This window comes from Schistocerca gregaria, chromosome 7, assembly GCF_023897955.1.
Source record: "Schistocerca gregaria isolate iqSchGreg1 chromosome 7, iqSchGreg1.2, whole genome shotgun sequence".
Taxonomy (NCBI): domain Eukaryota; kingdom Metazoa; phylum Arthropoda; class Insecta; order Orthoptera; family Acrididae; genus Schistocerca; species Schistocerca gregaria.
In genome coordinates, this window is record NC_064926.1 from 413,480,383 (window position 1) to 413,501,223 (window position 20,841).

The 20,841-nt window shown below is 41.3% G+C and overlaps 1 protein-coding gene across 2 annotated transcripts in view; it reads left to right on the forward strand.

Annotated features, from left to right (window-relative positions):
• The first annotated feature begins 500 nt into the window (after positions 1-500).
• The window catches only part of LOC126281574 (uncharacterized), a 47,937-nt gene continuing 27,596 nt past the window's right edge, over positions 501-20,841 (forward strand). For both annotated transcript variants that reach the window (XM_049980651.1, XM_049980650.1), the window contains exons 1-2: positions 501-570; positions 14,152-14,179. In XM_049980651.1, coding sequence (XP_049836608.1) covers positions 502-570; positions 14,152-14,179 — 97 coding nt within the window. In that variant the 5' untranslated portion in view covers position 501. The remainder of the gene's footprint in view (positions 571-14,151; positions 14,180-20,841) is intronic.

Consider the following 20,841-nt stretch of genomic DNA (forward strand, 5'->3'; position numbering starts at 1 on the left):
ATCGTTTCTGATCTATCAGTTCGTTGAACGGGAACTTTTCGACCGCCGCATATAAATGTCTATACCATACTTAAATTTGGGTAGAAGAGACGTTACAATATTTGATTGTGTTTGGATACTATTTCGGCAGTCAGATAAAGTCACTTTAATGCATTAAAAGGAATGAGAATCTGCATTAGAGCAAAAATGTTTGAAACAACGTGAGGGACGATACAGCGGTATTTCAGTGCGCTCGGTTTCGTCTCATGATGGCAAATGGCGTCTGGTTCGGTAACGCCGAGGTCAGCATGACGTCAGTCGTTAGCGTGGCACCCAGTAGGAGTTAAAGAAGGGAAAGGAAATATTCGAGAGCGTAAAGTACGCGTTAAGAGGCGAGTCACCCATTGTGGCATTCGCTGGATCGTTAACATTCTCAAAATTACGATCAACTTTTAATTAGTTTTTGTAAGTTTATAGCCGTTCTTAAACACAGAGCCGACCTCTCGTTTGATAGTGGCAGAGATGCAGCGCCGCAAACACAGCAGCCAAACGCTGGGCTTCACTGCTCTCTTGGTCCTTACGACCATACAGGTAGGTCGGACGGCAAAGCACGTCGTTAGCGTCGAAAGCACGAGCCTTTGTTCTGTAATTATTTCTAGAACCAAACATGGTTCTTTCAACAATTTTTCTGTTGAAACTGTTAAATGTAGCATGAAATGTAGCGGAGTTGTTTACACAACATACTGCAACAAATCTCTGGAAAGAGTAGGAATAGCATCATAAAAACAAAGTGATAACCGTATTGGTCCCAAATTGTTTACCTGTTGACTTACAGGCATTTAATGAAACCAGTAGCTAGATTTGGTCCAATGGCCCTATGGGGTACACAGTTTCTTAACGCTTTTAATGTCGAATTCAGGTAAGGAAACATTTCATTAGATAGTTGTGCTGTTAATTTTCGTAGGACTGATTAGTGTGGTACTAAGGATGATTTTTTTAAGAGCAAGTATAACAAGGCAATTGTTGAGAACGTGAAGTATACGTTTGTCGTATTCATTTATGCAGTGAGAGAATCTGAGAGGCACATCGGCTCCCAAGGTAACACGGGAAGAAACAGGTGGTATCTAAAAGCCACGTAACGCCTCTAGTAATAAGTACTGGTGCAGCAGTTAGTAAATTACGACGGCCGGAGACACGTGAATAAGCTCGTTGTGAAACGATTTGCAGAACCTATCTGCCGAATGGTGTAACCCGGCTATGCTCTTTCAGTTCTATTGTACTGTCCAGTCACATTAATATAGCCACCCCTAAAATGTCTGGTTACCATTCCCAATGCGAGATCTGCGGAAGTGAGCCAATACGATTCTAGGAGGCACCGACAGGAATGTGCACCCATTCCTACTACAGTGTCGTGATTTTGCAAAAACAGGCATAATATCTTATGGGATAACAGCAATCAGTGATTTTATAATGTAACTTAAGATCCGTCTTCACTGCAATTTTTTTATTCATATGACCAGTTTCGGTTAGCAACTTTCACATGCTACATCACATGTGACGTAGCATGTGAAAGTTGCTGCAATTGGATGGGATACTCCTGTAACTGAAATATCAGATCTGAAGATGGTTCTGAATGATCCGAAACCGGTCATATGAATAAAAAATTTGCAATCAGGACGGATTTTGAATAACATTACAGTGCCGTGACCCGTTGCCCTGGTTTTGTTGGTCGAGGATCCATGGCGCGAACAGCGTCGTCGAAGTGGTCCCACATATTCTCGATTGGCCTTCAGTCCCGTAGGTTTGACGGCCAATTCTGGTGGTCTTCGAACCACACATGTACGCTGCGAGACACGTGACTCGTTGCGTTGTCCTGTTGATGGATGCTACCGTTCCGAGGAAGAAAAAAAACTGCTTGTAGGGGTGGAGGCATAGTACCGGAGGATAAATGCATACTTGCAGGCACGTAGTTGACGACATATGGAAGCTTCGGTCTGCCCCTGAGTCCTGCTCTGATAGCGAATTGGTGCCGGCGCGGTGGCTCAGCGTGTTCGGTCAGAGGGCTACCTGCCCTCTGTGATAATAAATCTGAGTTACTGGATCAATGACCAACTTGAATGGGTGTCTTGTGAAGTCCGCTCGAGCTAATTAAACCAACAAAATGAGGTTTATAAAAAAAATGGTAAGGTGGCCGTTAGCGATAAACGGGAAATCCGGGTTCGATTCCCGGTCCGGCACAAATTTTCACTGTCACCAATCAATTATTCAGCTAAGGGTTCTCCATATTCTCAACGGGGAATATCTTTTATGTATTTCATTACGGATCTAGTCGCCGCAGTGCTGATATATGACGCAAAGTTCCTCCTGAGATGCAATATCTAATTAAGGATAAGGTGAACATCAGACTGTAGTTTTCTAACTCCGCGGTGACCGAGTAGAGTCCTTTCTTCTAGATCTTCATGATGAGTGCTCTTACACACAAGACAACAGCACATTTGGTCGAACACTGTGGCACTGTGTGGCAGCACGCCAGGCCCAGTACAGCACCCCATCTTAGTCTAATTGGAAACGTCTAAGAGTGTTAACTGGAGGACCGAGTGAAAATAACAGTAAACATTCCCTTAGTTTGTTAGCTCTACGGCACATAATCATCAGCTACTTGTTGCAGATTGTTATGGCACACCTTAAGAGCCTCTCTTGGTGGACTGAGACGTTTATCATGACCAGAGTCGATGTTAGAGTGGTGTCTCCTATCGTTGACCTTGTTTATGCTTCATGCGATTACAAAAGCTTTTAAGACCGCATGGAAGCAGTATTGTTCACCGGCCGGGATCGCCGAGCGGTTCTAGACGCTACAGTCTGGAGCCGCGGGAGCACTACGGTCGCAGGTTCGATTCCTTCCTCGGGCATGTGTGTGTGTAATGTACTTAGGTTTAAGTAGTTCTAAGTTCTAGGGGACTGATGACCTCAGCAGTTAAGTCCCATAGTGCTCAGAGCGAAGCAGTGTTGTTCACAAATAATGCGCACGTTACCCCGGGCAAAGTATTTAATTTGTTTGCTATTCACTAGTGTAATAGATTTTGGAAATCTCGTTTCCCGTCCACATATATTTACCCTACGGCCCGATGTGCATTACACTTGCCTCGGTGCAGATTTTTTACAGTGGTACTTTGTCATTCACGATATATTTAACCATGGCGGCACGTGAACAATTTAGAAACCTAGCCGCTTCACTTGCAGTGTCGAAGCTCTCATAAATAAGACCCTCAAGTTTTTCGTTGTATATTTTTACACTTGTCTCAAAAGATGAAGTACACTGTCCTGCCAATTAATGCGACCACTTGTCAAAAGAGTGTGTTTACTTTCAGACGTCTCTCCTTGTAGACGCCAACAGTCGCCTGTCCCATTGGGCAAAAAACGACATTCATCTGAAAAGGCCACCTGTCGCCATTCACGTCCAGTAGCGGTAGTGGCGTGCCAATTCCAGCCTTTGTCGCTGATGAATGTCATTCAGCGTGGGTGAATGAGCCAGGCTCCGGCTGAAGAGGCACGTATGCAGCAACTGCGCTGAACAGTCATTTAGGAGACACTACTGGCAGTCATTTGTTTCACCTAGGCCGTCAGTTACTCCATAGCCGCACGTCTATTCGCCCGTACACACCACCACAGCCCTCGTTCACCCCTGTCATCGGTGCCCAATTGTGAACCGCAGTTGCCTCGACGCCGATTTTGAATAGCACCATTATGGCATGCACGGAGTACTTAAACTACGGCGGTACGCTAACAGCTAACTAACTTAGCAGCTTCGTTAATACTTCCCCCTTTGCCCCGAAATACAATGATCGCAACCTTTCGGTCGTCAGATAAATCGTCCCGTTTCGACGTTACTAGAAGGATTCCACTGTTTCTCCCGTCTTCCCCACTCGCATTGTATACCCTCCCAACTTAGCGCTGCCACCCGCTTTCTATGAGTCGTTATTGCGAACTGACGTCGAAAGTAGGCAATAGTCAGATTAATGTGACTGGGGCGAGTAAATCTGTGATATGCTAACTCCAAATCACAATCGTTAAGAATCATAAAACTTGGAAATTACAAACATCAACACTGTTTCTACTAAAGCGTGAAATTACACCATATATATATATATATATATATATATATATATATATATATATATATATATATATATATATATATATTCAAGTAAGCAACATGAGAGTTTCTCATTTTTTTCCTGTTACTGGAAGTTGAAACTTTTGTTAAGGTGTATTTTTCTTTTTCTGCTGTGATTTAAACATATTGAGAAACATATTGAGTGGTTACTGCGTCAGCTTTTGTGAATTACCTGTCACAATCAGGTAATGCAAATGATGAACAGAAATGCAGAGAATGTGAATTTAACAAACATGAACATATGAAGAAGCATATACATAAATGAGAACTTTGTTTTCTCAGGAAGTTTACTTATTACATCGAAAACAGGTCGCTCAGACAGTAAATGAAGAGAATAATGTGTTTTCAGAAGAAATAAGAGCAATTTATCACAAGGTATATGACGTCAAACCAAAGGAAAACTCATTAATTTTTAACAGGATTTTTTTCAATGTTTCATGTTGTAAGCAGTGTCATTAATAATGCTTCTTCATCTAGATACTTTGACAAAGAAAATAGTACGAGCAAAATATAGGTCAGAAAGCGTAAGTTGTTCCTAGTTTCACAGTAGAAGGGAGTCAGTGGGCTAAGATAAATATTAGGTATTGAGAAGTTCTGCAATAATATGGGAGGAAACCATCCAAGAGGTTGTGTTAGTGACTTCTTCATTTAAACTAAACTATGTCCAGACGGTACAATAACATTAAAATCACGCAGCATTAGGAAACTGGATCGTTTATAAATACACGGCTACTACATTTTCAAAGGTCTTTATTTTACAATCCGTTACATGAGCAAATACACACAACAAAGAACGATTTGCATCACCCAGGATCCCAGAAACCTTGAAGATAGACGCTGACTGTGGATATTGTGTCGCTGATACAGTCTCTTTGACTCAGCAGAGATGCCACGAAACGAGCCCAAACATGTAAAAAATTATGCATGAGTAGTGCCTATTAGAGTTCGAGTCATTCCACTAGGAAGGAGGTACACGCATAGTGTTCTTTGTAGTTCAACCATGTATAGACGGTCAGTATCGCGGTTCCCCATTGTTACTTTGTGTCGGGAAGGGCTCTCAGCAAGGGAGGTGTCCAGGCGTCTATGTGTGAACCAAGCTATGTTGTTCGGACGTGAGGGAGATACAGAGAGACGGAAACTGTAGATGACGTGCCACACTTAGGCCGCCCAAGGGCTAGTACTCCAGTGGATGACCGCTACCTATGGCTTATGGCTCGGAGGAAACCTGACAGAAACGCCACAATGTTGAATAATGCTTTTCGTGCAGCCACAGGACGTCGTGTTACCACTCAAACTGTGCGCAATAGGCTGATCGATACGCAACTTCACGCCCGACGTCCATGGCGAGGCCCATCTTTGCAATCACGACATCATGCAGCGCGGTACAGATGGGCCCAACAACATGCCGAATGGGCCGCTCAGGATTGGCATCACGTTCTCTTCACCGATGAGCGTCGCATGTGCCTTCAACCAGATAATCGTCGGAAACGTGTTTGGAGGCAACCCGATCAGTCTGAACTCCTTAGACACACTGTCCAACAAGTGCAGGGAAGTGGAGGTTCCCTGGTGTTTTGGGGTGGAATTATGTGATGGCGACGTACGCCACTGCTGGTCAGGAAGGCGCCGTAGTGGCTGTAAGATACGTGAATGCCATCCTCTGACCAATAGTGCAACCATGTAGGCAGCATACTGGCGAGGCATTTGTCTTCATGGACGACAATTCGCGCCTCGATCGTGCATGTCTTGTGAATGACTTCCTTCAGGATAACTGCATAGTTCGACTAGAGTGGCCAGCATGTTCTCCAGGCATGAACCCTATCGAATACGCTTGGGATAGATTGAAAGGGATGTTTATGGACGACGTGACCCACCAACAACTCTGAGGGTTCTACGCTGAATCGCCGTTGAGGAGTTGGACAATCTGGACCAACCATGCCTTGATGAACTTGTGGAAAATATGCAACGGGCATGCAACAATGCAAAAGGACGTGCTACTATGTATTAGAGGTACCGGTGCGTACAACAATCTAGACCACCACCTCTGAAAGTCTCCCTGTGGCAGTTTGTGGCTTTCAAGAGCAATAAAAAAGATAGAAATGATGTTTATGTGGATCTGTATTCCAGTTTTGTGTACAGATTCCGGAATACAGGTTCCGGAACTCCCGGAACCGAGGTGATGAAAGACATTTTCTAATGTGTGTAAAACTGATTTATGAATAGAATAGTAAACCAATAGAGTTTACATTTTGCCCATCAGTGAGCGTTACGATTGCAGTGCCTAGACAAAACGACAGTAAAAAAAAATTATGTTGGTATATGCGAGAAGTTTATCTGTTATAACAGTGCAATGTGCACTTAGAAGGAATTATGGAAGCAACTGCCGTGTAAACAGACCAGTGTACGTTGATATCAACAACTTATGGACAGTGGTTCTCTGTAAACAGAAAAGGACGTGTAGAATGTGAAAGAAAATTTCGTGCAGTTTAGTGCTGGAGGGGAAAGGAAACCGCTAGTACCCTTTGCAGAAGAACCATCCTAGCATTTGAATAAGTAAATTAGGAAAATCATGGAATACTTCTTTCTACATAGCTTGAAGGAAGGTTTCAACCATAGTCCTCTCGAATGCGAGTCTTGTGTGCTGACAAGAGCGCCACCTCGCTAGTAGATTTAGAAAGCATCGTTCGTGTTGATCTGAGCTTGCCCTTTTCGAACAAGGTAATCTGCAAACATTGGCTGAAGGGCAAGGGACAGATTCTTTATTTTATATTTCAGAAAGTGCTTGACATGGTACCCCACTGCTGGCTGTTAACGAAGATCCAAGCTTACGGAATATGTTCCCAGATAAGTGAGTAGCTCGAAGATTTCTTAATAGAACCCGATACGGTTGCCTCGGCGGTGAGTGTTCATCACACGCGACGGTATCGCCAGGAGCAATAGGATCTGTCTTATTCTCTAGATAGAAACATAATCTGAAGGACAGTGTGAGCAGCAGTCTGCGGCTGTTTGCTAATGACGCCTTAGTGTATCGGGAAGCGACGTGGCTGAGTGACTGTAGCAAGATACCGATGATATAGACCGAATTTACATTTGATGTCCTCAACGTCAGCTTGGCCCTAAATGTAGGAAACCGTAAGTTAACGCAGAAGAGCAGGAAAAAAGATATCCAGCAATCTTGGAATACGGTAGTACTGATGCTCTGCTCGTCTCAGTAACGTCGAATACATATTTAGCCATTACATTACAAACCAATATGAAATCAAGTGAGGACGTCCCCCTAGCCCTGGGCGTCTGTTGAGTAGGGAGCCCAGATCGGACACATTCTCCGTTTATGAATTGCTTGTTGTGCCATCCTCACAGTCATTTCATCGTCGACACCCAAGCCGCGGAAAGAACTTGCATCTCGGTGCCCGAACTTAACCCAGGTGGGGACTGCCGAACATCGATGCCATACTACCGTTTTATTCCATTTCTTACCTTGTACACATTTTACATTGTCCGCGATGCATAATCTATATACGTCACCTAGCTTAAGTCTTTTAGCAGCTAGAAGCACTCGCTGACATTAGGCGGACTGGCTGTTTGGACTTAGTTTGCCTGATGATAGCTCATAAAGACGAAAGTCAAGTAACAACCGAATATAAATTAGCAAGAGACGAAGCAGCTCCCCATGGTACACAAAACAGAACACCGAGAGAGAAGCAACGAAAAAAGCATGCCTCATTTTAAAAGACGCAATATCTTCGAGGTTTTTATGTTTTACTTATCTTCTAAATTTAGTGAGAACTTCACTGCGATATAATAGTTTCTATAAACGTACTCTTTCTCGAAATCTGGCAGAAATTCCAAAGAGACTTCGGTCGTATGTAAAGCACACCGGCAGCAAGACCGAATCAATGCCTTAACTGCGTGATAGCAACGTTAATGTTACCGATTACAGCGACACTAAAGCGAATTTACTGAACATGATTTTCCGAAATATCTAGAAGATGGAAGACGAAGTAAATATACCAGAATTCGAATCAGGAACACCTTCCAATGACAGCAGCATAAACGTATATACTCTTGTTGTAACGGCTCAACTCAAATGATTGAATAAGGGCGAGTCTTAACGGTCCAGATAATACACCAACTAGGTTCCTTTCAGTGTGTGCTAACACACACATCAAAAAAGTTTTGCATCACCTCTGTTGCGAGGGTTTCGGGTCCTGTAAAGAGACTGGAATAGAGATCAACATTAGCATCATTCCGGCCTCCCCCTTTATTATTATTATAATATTTTTTTTTTGCCTCATGAAAACCACACAATGCATGTTGTTCCACCACACAGCGAGACCTTCAGAGGTGGTGGTCTAGATTTCTGTACATACCGCTACCCCTAATACACAGTAGCACGTCGTCTTGCGTTGAAGCATGCCTGTATTCATCGTGGCACTGTTGATCCAGATTGCCCCACTCGTCAACGAGAATTCGGCGAAGATCCCTCAGAGTCGCTGGTCTGCATGTTCAGAGGGGTTCAAGTCTGGGGAACATGCTGGCCACTCTAGTCGAGTGATGTCGTTATCCTGAATGAAATCATTCAGAAGATGTGCACGAAGGGGCCGTGAATTGTCGTCCATGAAGATGAATGCCTCGCCAATAAGTTGCCGATATGGTAGCACTATCGGTCGGAGAATGGCATTCACTTATCGTACAGCCGCTGTTGCGTCGTCGGCCCCACATAATGCCACCCCAAAACAGCGGGGAACCTCCACCTTGCTGCACTCGCTGGATACTGTGTCTGAGGGTTTCAGTCTGACCGGGTTGGCTCCAAACGTGTTTCAGGCGGGTGTCTGATTGAAGGCATATGTGACACACATCGGTGATGAGAACGTGATGCGAATCCTGAGCAGTCTGTTTGGTATGTTTTTGGGCCCATCTGTAACAAGCTGCATGGTGTCGTCGTTGCAAAGATTGACCTCGCCATGGACGTCGGAAGTGAAGTTGGTTATCAATCAGCCTATTATGCACAGTTTGAATCATAACACGACGTCCTGTGGCTGCACGAAAAGCATTATTCAAATGGTTCAAATGGTTCTGAGCACTATGCGACTTAACTTCTGAGGTCATCAGTCGCCTAGCACTTACAACTAATTAAACCTAACTAGTCTAAGGACATCACACACATCCATACCCGAGGCAGGATTCGAACCTGTGACTGTAGCGGTCGCTCTGTTCCAGACAGTAGCGCCTAGAACGGCATGGCCACTCCGGCTGGCCATTATTCAACATGGTCGCGTTGCTGTTAGGGTTCCTCCAAATCATCATCCGTAAGTAGCGGTCATCCACTCCAGTAGTAGCAGTTGGGCGGCCTGTGCGAAGTATGTCATCGACAGTTCCTGTCTCTCTACATCTCCTCCTTGTCAGAACAACATCGATTTGGTTCACTCCGAGACGCCTGGACATTTCCCTTTTTGAGATCCCTTCCTGGCGCAAAGTTGCAATGCGGACGTGATCTAACAACGGTATTGACTGTCTAGGCATGGCTGAACTACAAACAACACGAGCCGTGTACCTCCTTCCTGGTGGCATGACTTAAATGATCGCATGTCGGACCCCCTCCTGCTCATGCACACTTGTTTACTTTTTTGGGCAGGTTGAGTGACATCTCTGAAAAGTGAAAGGGTGTGTGTCTGTAATACATTAGCCACAGTCAACGTCTATCTTCAGGGCTTGAGGTGGTGGAAACCTTTTTTGAATTGTGTATAATAATACCATATCCTAGGAACCAGGTACAATCCTTCTCTCGAGGAATGTTACGAGGTGTTACATCAGTACACAAGAAAAAAACCGCTGAATACATACCCACACCATTGACTTCGATTTCCAGTAGGAATTTGGACTTTCACTGTGTTCGAACATTCTGAATTATCTCCTAGATAACAATTTATTGGCACGTAGCACTGATTCAGAAAATGTCAATCTTGTGATAAACTACTAGCTTTCCTTTCACATGTGGTGATGAGTGTTATCGACAGGGGATCTGAAGTTGATTCGGTGTTTCTAGATTTCGAGAAGGCTTTTGACGAAGTTCATCACAAGCTGTTACTAATGAGATTGCATATCTAGGCAGTATCGGTTCTTTTGTGCGATTGAATTCATAAGTTTGGTGAGATGGGTCATATATCCCAGTGACTGACGCAAAGTCGTCGACGGTGCTCCCAAATGATCTGTTAAAGCCCCTTTGCGGTTCCTAATCTATATAAACGGTATAGGAAAACATCTCAACCTCTTAGGTTCGTTGTAGATGATGCTAAAGTTTTACGTCACTCGAATTCATTAGAAGTTCAAAACTAATTGCAGAATTATTTGAACAACATCAAATGAATTTCCAATCGCGAATAAGGACTACCATCAGGTGTTGAATCGAATGATGACAATGATAATTTTTGCCAGACCGGGACTCAGACCCAGTTTTTCGTTTGTATCAAGCAGTCCCCTTACCATTTTCTTTTCCTGATCTCATTTTGTTCATTATAGTTCGCTGCATTTCTTCGGGCGGACGTCCCATGACGCCTGTTTGGATTCATCGTTTACCCGTTCACTCAGTTTTTTATTACAGATGGCAGCTAACCCTCTGAACGAACACGCTGAGCTACCGTCTCGGCTCCATTTGGCTATCCGTGCACGACTTCCGGCCATCCAATCTCCATATTTCGTTAATCATGCGTCTACAATGTGCATGTCCAAAGGAATTTTGCACAGTAATCAGAATAACACAGGCACTGGAATGTCGTATGAGTCAGACAAGGTGTCTGTATGGAGTAAAAGGTGGCCATGGACTAAGTAATATAATATGCGTAGTGATACACATGACTGTTATCAGAAAACGGCTAAATGATGGTTGTATGGTAAGTCACACAAGGTAATGGCTGTAAACTCTACAAAATAATTATCCTGATTGCGAACTACTTTCATTGAAGCATCGCATTGAAAATGTTTTGTGGAAAGCGAACTTAAGACACCATTTTATTCGTAGACCACTTACAAGAACCACAGATCAGCAAAAGATACTGTCCACACTATGCTTGAGTGTCCTAGACTACTGCTGCTAGGTTTTGAGATATATACTAGATGGGATTGATGCAGGATAAAGAAAAAGTCCAAAGAAAGGCAATGCGTTTTGTATTATCATGGTATAGGGCAGAATGTGTCACGGACATGATACGTAATTTGGGGTGACGATCATTCAAACAAAGGGGCCAGATCTCCGCACGAAATTTCCATCGTCAGCTTTCCCCCCGGCGGCGGAACTAATTTCTTCAGGATCCTGCATAGGGGAGAATGATTCTCATAATAAAATAAGAGAAATCAGAGCTGGCTCCGCAAAATTTATGTTTCGGTTATTCCAGCCCATCGTTCGATAACGGTGGAGGAATAGTTTGACGGTGGTTCGATAAACTGTGTGCCAAACACTCAAGTGTGAATTGTTGTGTTGTCATGTAGATATAAATATCATTGCAGAACATTAATACTGTGGGGTCGTGTATTTTCTATGCACTGAGACTGGATATTTGTGAGGTCCTCATCCTTTAATCATCATTTTGGGAAAAGTCGCTTGACTGGACTGTGAAAAGACTGGAAATTTGTACGGGTGCTGGTAATCGTTCTGCTGAGCGTCTCACGAAGCAAAATTCATCATCATCATTAACACTAAGCAATCCACTTTTAGTATTTCTGTGGTCTTAAAAGACCGTCAGAATATTCTAGAAATATAAAATTACCTCATATGGTTAAACAAAGTTCATTTCATACATGACAGCTAGATTTTTCAGTTCTGTGGTTCACTGCTCAGAAGCAAAATTTTTTCTAAGAGTCTATTCCCCGGGACACGACATATTTTTAAAGCTTTCCTACCATCCCACCTCTACCCTGGCTATCACATCAGTCACGTCAACTCATCTAACTCAGATTTGATTTACGCACCATATTGTCAGATATAATTCGAACTCACGACATGGAAAACATGAACTTCTGAGATCATTCTGTGAATCATCCTTTTTCACAGTACTCACTACCACAACTGCACATGCTTCGGGGAAATATACCACTTTAAGCTCTCACATAAAAGAGAAAAAGCCACTTGTTATTCATGAAATGCATTAATGCAAATACACTGACGTGTGTACTTCTCAGGGCTTCTTAAACTAGAATCCGCCTTTTCGTTTTATCCGAAATTTTGTGTGAGTGTACAACTGAACAAACAGTTGAAAATATTCTAACTGGTAAATCTCACGTTTGTCAAGGGAATACAAAAATAGTGTATCCCTTCCTGTACAAAACTTGTTTGTATCCAAAAATTTGAGAGTATATTGGTACAAAAAATGGTCAAATGTTTGTGAAATCTTATGGGACATAACCTAAATTAGCCTAAGGACAAACGCACACACCCACGCTCGAGGGAGGACTCGAACCTCCGCCGGGATCAGCCGCACAGGCCATGACTGCAGCACCTAAGACCGCTCGACTAACCCCGCGCAGAGTATATTGGTCATCAATGCAAAATATAATGACGCAGATTAAAAAATACATAATTTATGAAGAGCGTTCTACGTACTACACCAGGCAAATGGCTGTTCCTCAGTACCGATAACAGAGATTTTGTTACAACTGCCATTAATACAGAGACCCTACTTTTAATATTATGCCATTCTCTTGTTTCAAAGTAATAACTTCTTATATATATTTGAGATGGATAAGTATGATACACTTCGATCGAACTTCATGTGGAGCTCCTACACTGCTGAATTGACAATAATGTTCCAGCGATTTCTTTGAAGTCACAGGTGTCAATAAGTAGTATGGATTAGAATTACTCGCTCTGGGTGGATAGTTTTAGCTTATGGGACTCCTGAGAGAAGCACCGTTCGGCACAAAGACGATGTATCTACAGATAAGGAATGTTTGGAACATTTACTCCATGATTTCAGGCCTGAAACCAGTATGGTGACATGCAGCAGAGTACCGAAAGCACACTAGCGCGGCAAACACGTTTTTGAGAAAGAAGAAAGGTAGCATTTAAAACATAGCATATGTGTATTATTCGACCGTCAAAAAGAATGAATAGAGTGGGACCTCCATATGTATCGACTCGTTCTATCACAGACAAGCTCACGAAAGAAATTTAAACGTAAGTATTTACCATGGCCTATATTTATCAGTGGCTAGTACTGTTAAATCATTATAGACAGCAATGAGAACTGAGATGTTATCTTCATCGTACAACCCACTAAATCACAACACGGGACGGAATTGCGTGTTTGTTCTCCCATATCATTAATCATCTGCAGTCTTACGAGGATTTTTCTCACGAAGAAAAGAAAACGGGCACTGAAAAATCGCTTCGCAGCAGTTCGTTGCCCCCTTTCTGCGTTGTAACAGTTACTGAGTCTCAATCAAATTTGTATCACATTTCACTTCATCGGTTCTCGTAAAAAATGATGTTTATTGATATAAAACCAAACACCTAGCTTCTAAATTATTTACTGTAATCAGAATTACAGATTTACTTAACGCGTATTGCAATTTAAATTTGATTGACAATTATTAAGACATTTTCCCTTCTTCCTCTTCCTGTGTGATAGCGATGTTCGTATCTTGAAGTTTTGCGTGGAATAAAATGTTCTTTCACTCAAAAACGTTTACCTTCGCAGCTTTGGTTATTGCAATTTCGGTTTCTTGTGCAGTATCTGGATATGTGCAGCAACAAATTAGCCCTATGCTTTTATATGTCTGAAGTTGATATATGAAAATGAACAACATTTCGTGGCTTAAGAATAAACCTGTATGCATTACAAAGACATTAATGGTATTATTTAGAGTGAGTGCAGAAGCTGTAGAGTTAAGTAATTTTTAAATAATTACGATTAGTTCAGGCACAAGCCATTAATTAGAAACAAATAAGTGCTTATTGTTCCATGTTACGGACAGTAATACCATTATTTCTTGTTTATTCTTTGCAGGTGATTGGTGTCGATTCCTTGCCTTCAGGTACGTAAGATTACACTTCATTCCCTGCCAGATTGTTCACAATACATTTATTATTGGCGATGTAAACAAGTTGTGGTATTTTTCTAATACACTAATGCACTTGGTATTCCTTTATTTTTCATTCACTGTAATATCACTTCTCATGACACCCAAACAATCTAATATAGGCGGCAACAAAACTCATAATCAACGGCAATTTCTTATCTGTAAGGACAAATACTGTATGACGACTTTTTTCGGTTGGTACTGTGGGAAGGTCTATGGGCTTTTACTTCAGATGTTTATTGTGATGATTTATGGCGTAACTTATCATCTTTCTACCAACGTACAGGGTGACCCAAAGATCCGTTGACATTTGAAAATGCGCTAATTCACGGAATAGGCAGAGAGGTGAATCTTGAGATATATGCCTGAAATGACATTTGGTTTTATTGAAACCACAAACTGGTGAGAAACCGGCCAACAGATGGCGCTAGACACCAACAAGTCAGTGACACCGCATGAGAATCGTGTATAAATTCAGCAGTAGTGAGGGAGGGAGTCGCATGCGCTATGAATTTCAGCACGTTGGGTTTACCAGATAGCCAATGAAAATTAAGCTTTTATATCGGAGCTGACAATCTATAAGAACAGGTAAGGGTCCTGTGATAAGTATCGCTATGAAGAATGATCACGACATTCGATGCACGGGTATTTTACGCGATTGTCCTCTTAGCGAGTGATCAGACGCAATAGCTTCTACTGGCCGAACAGTCAGGGAAGAAATGGAGATCTTAGCGGGTTCGTCTTCGCATGGTTAAGTCAACACTGGGCATGCCCCGCACTATTGTTTGAATAGAAGTAAGTCTTACTCCGCAGTGTTATCCATACAATATCCTGCGACGTAATGAACTGTTAGTCACATGTTTTGTACCGTGGATCGCATTTGGAGTGTCGATACTTCGAAAAGATGGCGACTGCTTATCTAGCTTGTTATGGAGCGACAAAGTCCATTTCTACACTCCGAGATTCTGTCAGCGCTTAAAATCGCAGAGTTTTGGCTACCGAAAATGGTAAAAATGTCATGTAATGAATGACGGGAACGTCACACTGTGGTGTGGATTTACCATGTCAGTCATAATAGGACAATTTTTCTTCTAGGAAAAGAAGGGTGATGCATTTCAAACTGTCAGTGTGACGGGTGTGAGGTACGCCTATTCGTTGCAGAATCGCATCATCCCCAGCCAAGCTGATAAACACCTGCTAGAAGCTACGACGTTTATGCAGCATGGCATCCATCCCATATGTGTAAAATCTCTGTTGCACACCATTTGCTGAGGATCACTCACTGAGCCGCCACGTCCGCCATACTTGGCCTCCCAGGTCCACAGACCACTACCAAGTGGCTATTGGTAGTGGAGTCACCTGAATTCGCCTCTATTGCGATCGTCCGACCTCATTAGGGATGCTAAAAGAAAACATCAGTCGGTAATTTCTCACCACATCTGCAGATATGTCTTACAGTGCTGTTCACAGTATCGACCGTCGACTACAGACACCAAACATGAAAGACGGCCGACAAGTTGAGCATTTACCAAATAGAACATCGTTTTTGCTCAGAATCAACTGTTCGTCTAATTATTGCTATTGTACCAATTAAATCGGCATCTGCTGCTCACTTTGAGCCCTTTGGTTGCCTTTTGGTTTCAATAAAACACCGTGTCATTTAGTATTCTCCCAATTTTTACCTCACTACCTACATTACTCCTTAAAGTATTAATTTTTCAATTCTTAACCGACTTTTCTGTCACTGTAAACTTCGTGGATAATTTAATATTCCACGTTAAAATATGAACCAACCTAAGGCTAGTCCATTTGCATACGTGACAGTCGAACAGTCTGGGAAATTTCGAATTAAATCGTTATGATTAAATGTTGACTAACTATCGTAGATGAAGCGGGTCCACGTAAATGTTATACAAAATATGATGAGGAAATAAACCCCAGGTTACTCTTCACGGCAGGTTCTAATATAGTATTCCTTTGTGGTATGGTTCCAGTTACACTAATATCAGCCAACATAGGATGAAAAACCTTCAAGACTTGAAATGAGCTGCACATCAGTATCTTAAGTGATGGACCATGCAAAGACTGCAGCATCAGTGAGGAATGTACCGTTGCCAGAAGGTCTAATCATAAAGACAGTGGATTTATATTGTTCAGCTATTGACCATTACATGGAACACGAAAAAATGAAGATATTAGTCACAGCCACATCCTACTGGGATTCAGTGGTCAAGGGCTTTGTAGAAATACAATTAACAGACAAGCTGCTTCACCGAGACAAGGGTTTCCAGCTACATAACTCGTGGAAAGTCCTCATTTCAAGACCATGTTCGCAAAGGAAGCATTATTCTAAGACTTGGCTGCTTGACATTACAACACATAGCATCCACAACATTCAACCAAATACTTTGAAAGGACTGTAGATTAAGCGACATTGAGCTTTCTTTTTTTTACTCTCAGACTTGTAAAGTTGTATCTGTGACCGAAGCTCTTGTTACTACTCTAACTTATGAGCGTGTACTCCACAGTAATGTGTAAAATGGTTTAAAATTTCTGCCAGCGACTCACGCTGGGAATGAGTAAAATGTCGTCAACCGAAATATTGGACCAAGAATTCACACCTTCCCGGATGATAGCTCGAAATATGATGGAATATCCTACATACTGCAGAACTAGTCAGCACACCAAATTTGAGGTTAAAAAATCATTCGCATTGACTGTGTACACTTTTGCGTTGTGTTAAGCCTTTTGCGCATCGCACATCATCAGATGATTCTCAAAAAATTTGTTATACGTTCATGAGCAGAGCCGTAATCCATACCACGTCGTAATACGAAACATGTAACACATCAGAACACAGGATGTACAAATTATGTATACCAAAATACAAAGCTGACGAAAAACATTTACATGCAAACAACGTCACAAATAAAAACCTAGAATGTTAGTGGCAAGTGATCAACATCAAAGTCAATACACAAGTGAAGGAGGTGATGCAGCCTAAATTAACATAACGCTCACGCCAAGGGGCGTGTAAATTAATAGCACTGCATTATTCCCACGAAAGAAGTATATTATATTTAATAATTACAAATGCGCCATAACTATTTACATAGAAGCCAATGAAAGACGCATACAAATTGCCAGTAGCATGGGACATATAAATAAGAAAAGTACCTGAATAATGGTTGAGGTGCTAATATGTAGGCCATCGCCATGTGGCGGAAAAACCTAAGCGTAAAATGTGAACGTGTTTTACGTAAATAGTAACACGAAGTAATGAAGAAGAGAAAACAACAAGAGTTCCCTAAAGCGTAAACGAACATTGCGAAACGTTGCTTTCGCATATGCACGGGGTTGAGCTTGAGCCTATAAACTGACATAGTGCACAGATTAAAAATCAACTGAAGTAACAGGACACAGCAACAAAATGATACGATTACAATCCAAAATCCCGTTAAAAATGTCTCTCCGTCTGGTCCACATAGGTGGCATCGCAAGAACCACACTTTATTCTACAAGCAACTGAGATTTTAACTTACCACTTTTATAGTCGAGAATACGCTACAAAACATGTCGTAGTTTCTGTCTTGTGTGAATACCAACTGAAGTTTCGCTTTCCTAAAGGCGTGCTCAATCCTACTGTAACAATGGTTGAAATAAGACGTAGAGATAATTTTGCCCTTTGAAAAAGATGACTGACTTTGCACTTTACTAAGACTTTTCCTACCCATCTATCGTATGACCTTTCCCAATATCAGTAGTATGATAGTTGTTAACAGCTTTATTATCCAAACGTAATTTCTCTGGTCTATGAAACACTGATAATGAAAATTAATGAAAGCTACAGATACCAATATTTCATTGCCTTGGTTATTAACAGCTTTATTATACAAACATAGTTTCACTACTCTATGCAACATTGATAACAAAAAGTAAACAAAGCTACGTTATGAAGATTTCATTGCCTTGATAGCGACCATCCGAGAGCCCACTTTACAGATCCTTAAATGAAGAAAAGTTAGAGAATCACCAACTTCAAACATCTCCGTCAACTGTATGTTTTCTTGCTTTATTTTAAAAGACCTTGCAAGTTCCTCGATGTCATGTCTATTACCCTGGAAGAGGATAAAGATAATGGACAATTCATCGATAAACATTAATCTTACTCTTTCACTCGTCATTGGTGCCATTTGAGAGAGAATCGCCATCTGTTGAAACTATGAATAGGGAACTCAACATTCTTGAGTTCCTCAACATTCTTGAGGGGTTGGGCATTTATGTGGACTGCTGATACATTCAGGGGTCTATCATCGTTGGGTAATCGGCAGGTAGTAGACATTTGTTTTTATATTTTTAATGGTTTGCTAATTCTCCAGTCGGTCTTTCATCTCTCCCTTACTTGTATCATATTTCTCAGTAAATAATTTAGATTTATATTTTCTATATCAGTTGTAATAATTCTTGTGATATTATAGGAACCGTAATAAAATCTCCACGCTATTAATTTTTTTTAATTTGCGTTTTAATTGTGTTTAATGTGATTATTATTTCATTTGGTTCTTAAAAGCATCAGTCTGCTGTAGTGTCCTTTACTTTAAATGAATCTGAATGTATGCACTGTGGCATTTGGTAGGCTCAAGCGCATTGTTATACAAGGACCAAAGCAATATATAGGCCTGTTCATTTCTATCTTAAAGAACTCACGTTGTTTTATCCTTTTTATTATTTTGTATTACTATCTATACATAACAGTCATCTTTTATCCTTTGAACGTAGGTTTCTTTGCACTTGATTATGGCCTATATAACAGCGTTTTAACGACCACTCAGGAACTTTTCTTATGTATTTGTTCATACAGCTGACCGTTTGTATTTACGTTTGAGTGGCCTCTTTGTTAACAGTTATGGAGTATTTGTAATGACAAAACGTAAAATATTTCTAATAGTTTGAACGCTACTCGGTGTGTGTAGTGTTGATTTTGGCTTCATCAATTCCTTTTCTTGTGTGGTGACGTTGATGTTGACCTCTTGACACTAATATCTTATCGTTGAGGGTTTTCATGTATAACATAGTTGGCGTCAATTTTTTTCTTTTTGCATCTGCTTTGTATTTTGGTATATATAATTTGTACACCCTATGTTGTGGTATGTTAGGTATTTTTGTATTAGGACTTAGTGTGGAGTACCTCATGATAGTATAAAAAATTTTTCCATTATCATGTGCTGCAATAATGCAGCAAAGAAGTCCACTAACGTATTATGACTGTTATTAATGACTTATCAGCATTGGTACGATTTTCATGAGCAACAATATAGTCGTAAACTACATAATCGACTTTTTGTCGTACTTAAAAGTCCGGATATTTGTTTCCTAGCTCGTACCTCACTGTACAGGGTCTACTGTTTTTCGTGATTCCAGTTTTATATGTTACTAGTTGCCACTCCTGTTACCCCGTGATCGTGTGCTCTATGTTTTTGTGCAACAGAACCTATTCCATATTTGATATCAATTTTGACTGCTTTTACCAAGTCGTTTCTGAAGAGGGGAACCCACCAGCCTTTACCAAACGAGTGTGGAACCCTACTTAGCATGTCTGTCCTACCACATCAACAGCCGTCAATGGAACTCGCGGATTCGATTCGAGTCTGACTAACCTCCGTGTCTAGCATGTTGGCACGTTGGCTACGCTATATGATTAGATCTTGGATAGGCTATGAGACCTAAAGATAAAAGTTTCAACTCATGGTCATATTACGCTTAATTGGACGAACCTCCCTGAGCCGAACGAATTCCACTTCCGTTCATTCCTGTTAATGACAGATCAAGAGCATCTTTTACAGATATTTTCTCTTATCTTTATAGTGTCATATAGTATCCCATTCTCACACACATTCATAATATCGGCTTTATAAAAACAAGAACTGAAGTCGAGGAAAGGCATACCAACGTCTGTAGAACAAGACTTAGAGGAAGTTTCTGACAATGTTGACTGGAAAAAGCTCTTCGGGATTCTGAAGCTGGCAGAGGTAAAATACAGGAAGCAACAGGCTATTAACAACTTGTACAGAATATTGATGGCAGTTTTAAGAGTGGAGGTGCATGAGAGAGAAGTGCTGGTACACTGAGCAAACAGTAAATAAAGTCAAAGAAAACTTCGAGTTGGATTTGAGGTCAGGGAGAAGAAATAAAAGCTTACGAGGTTTCCCGTTAAACGGAATGAACAGCGTCTGTAGAGGAGGATAGAAGATGAACATCAACAATAGCAAAACTAGGCTAATGGAATGTAGTCGAATTAAATCAGCTGATATTGAAGGAATTACTGGCAGTAAAAGAGCTTTCCCATTTGAGCAGAAAAATAACTCGTGATGGCAAAGTGGCGAGGATATAAAATGGAGACTTTCAATTGAATGGGAATAAAAGCGTTTCTGAAGATGATGTAAATGTTCTAAAGTATTTTCCGAGAGTATTTGTCTGGCATGTAGCCGTGTATCAAAGTGAAACATAGACGATAGACAATTTAGACAAGAATAGAATAGAAGCTTTTAAAATGTGATGCTACAGAGGAATGCTGAAGATTAGATGGGAACATTGCACAACTAGTGAGTAGGAGAGGA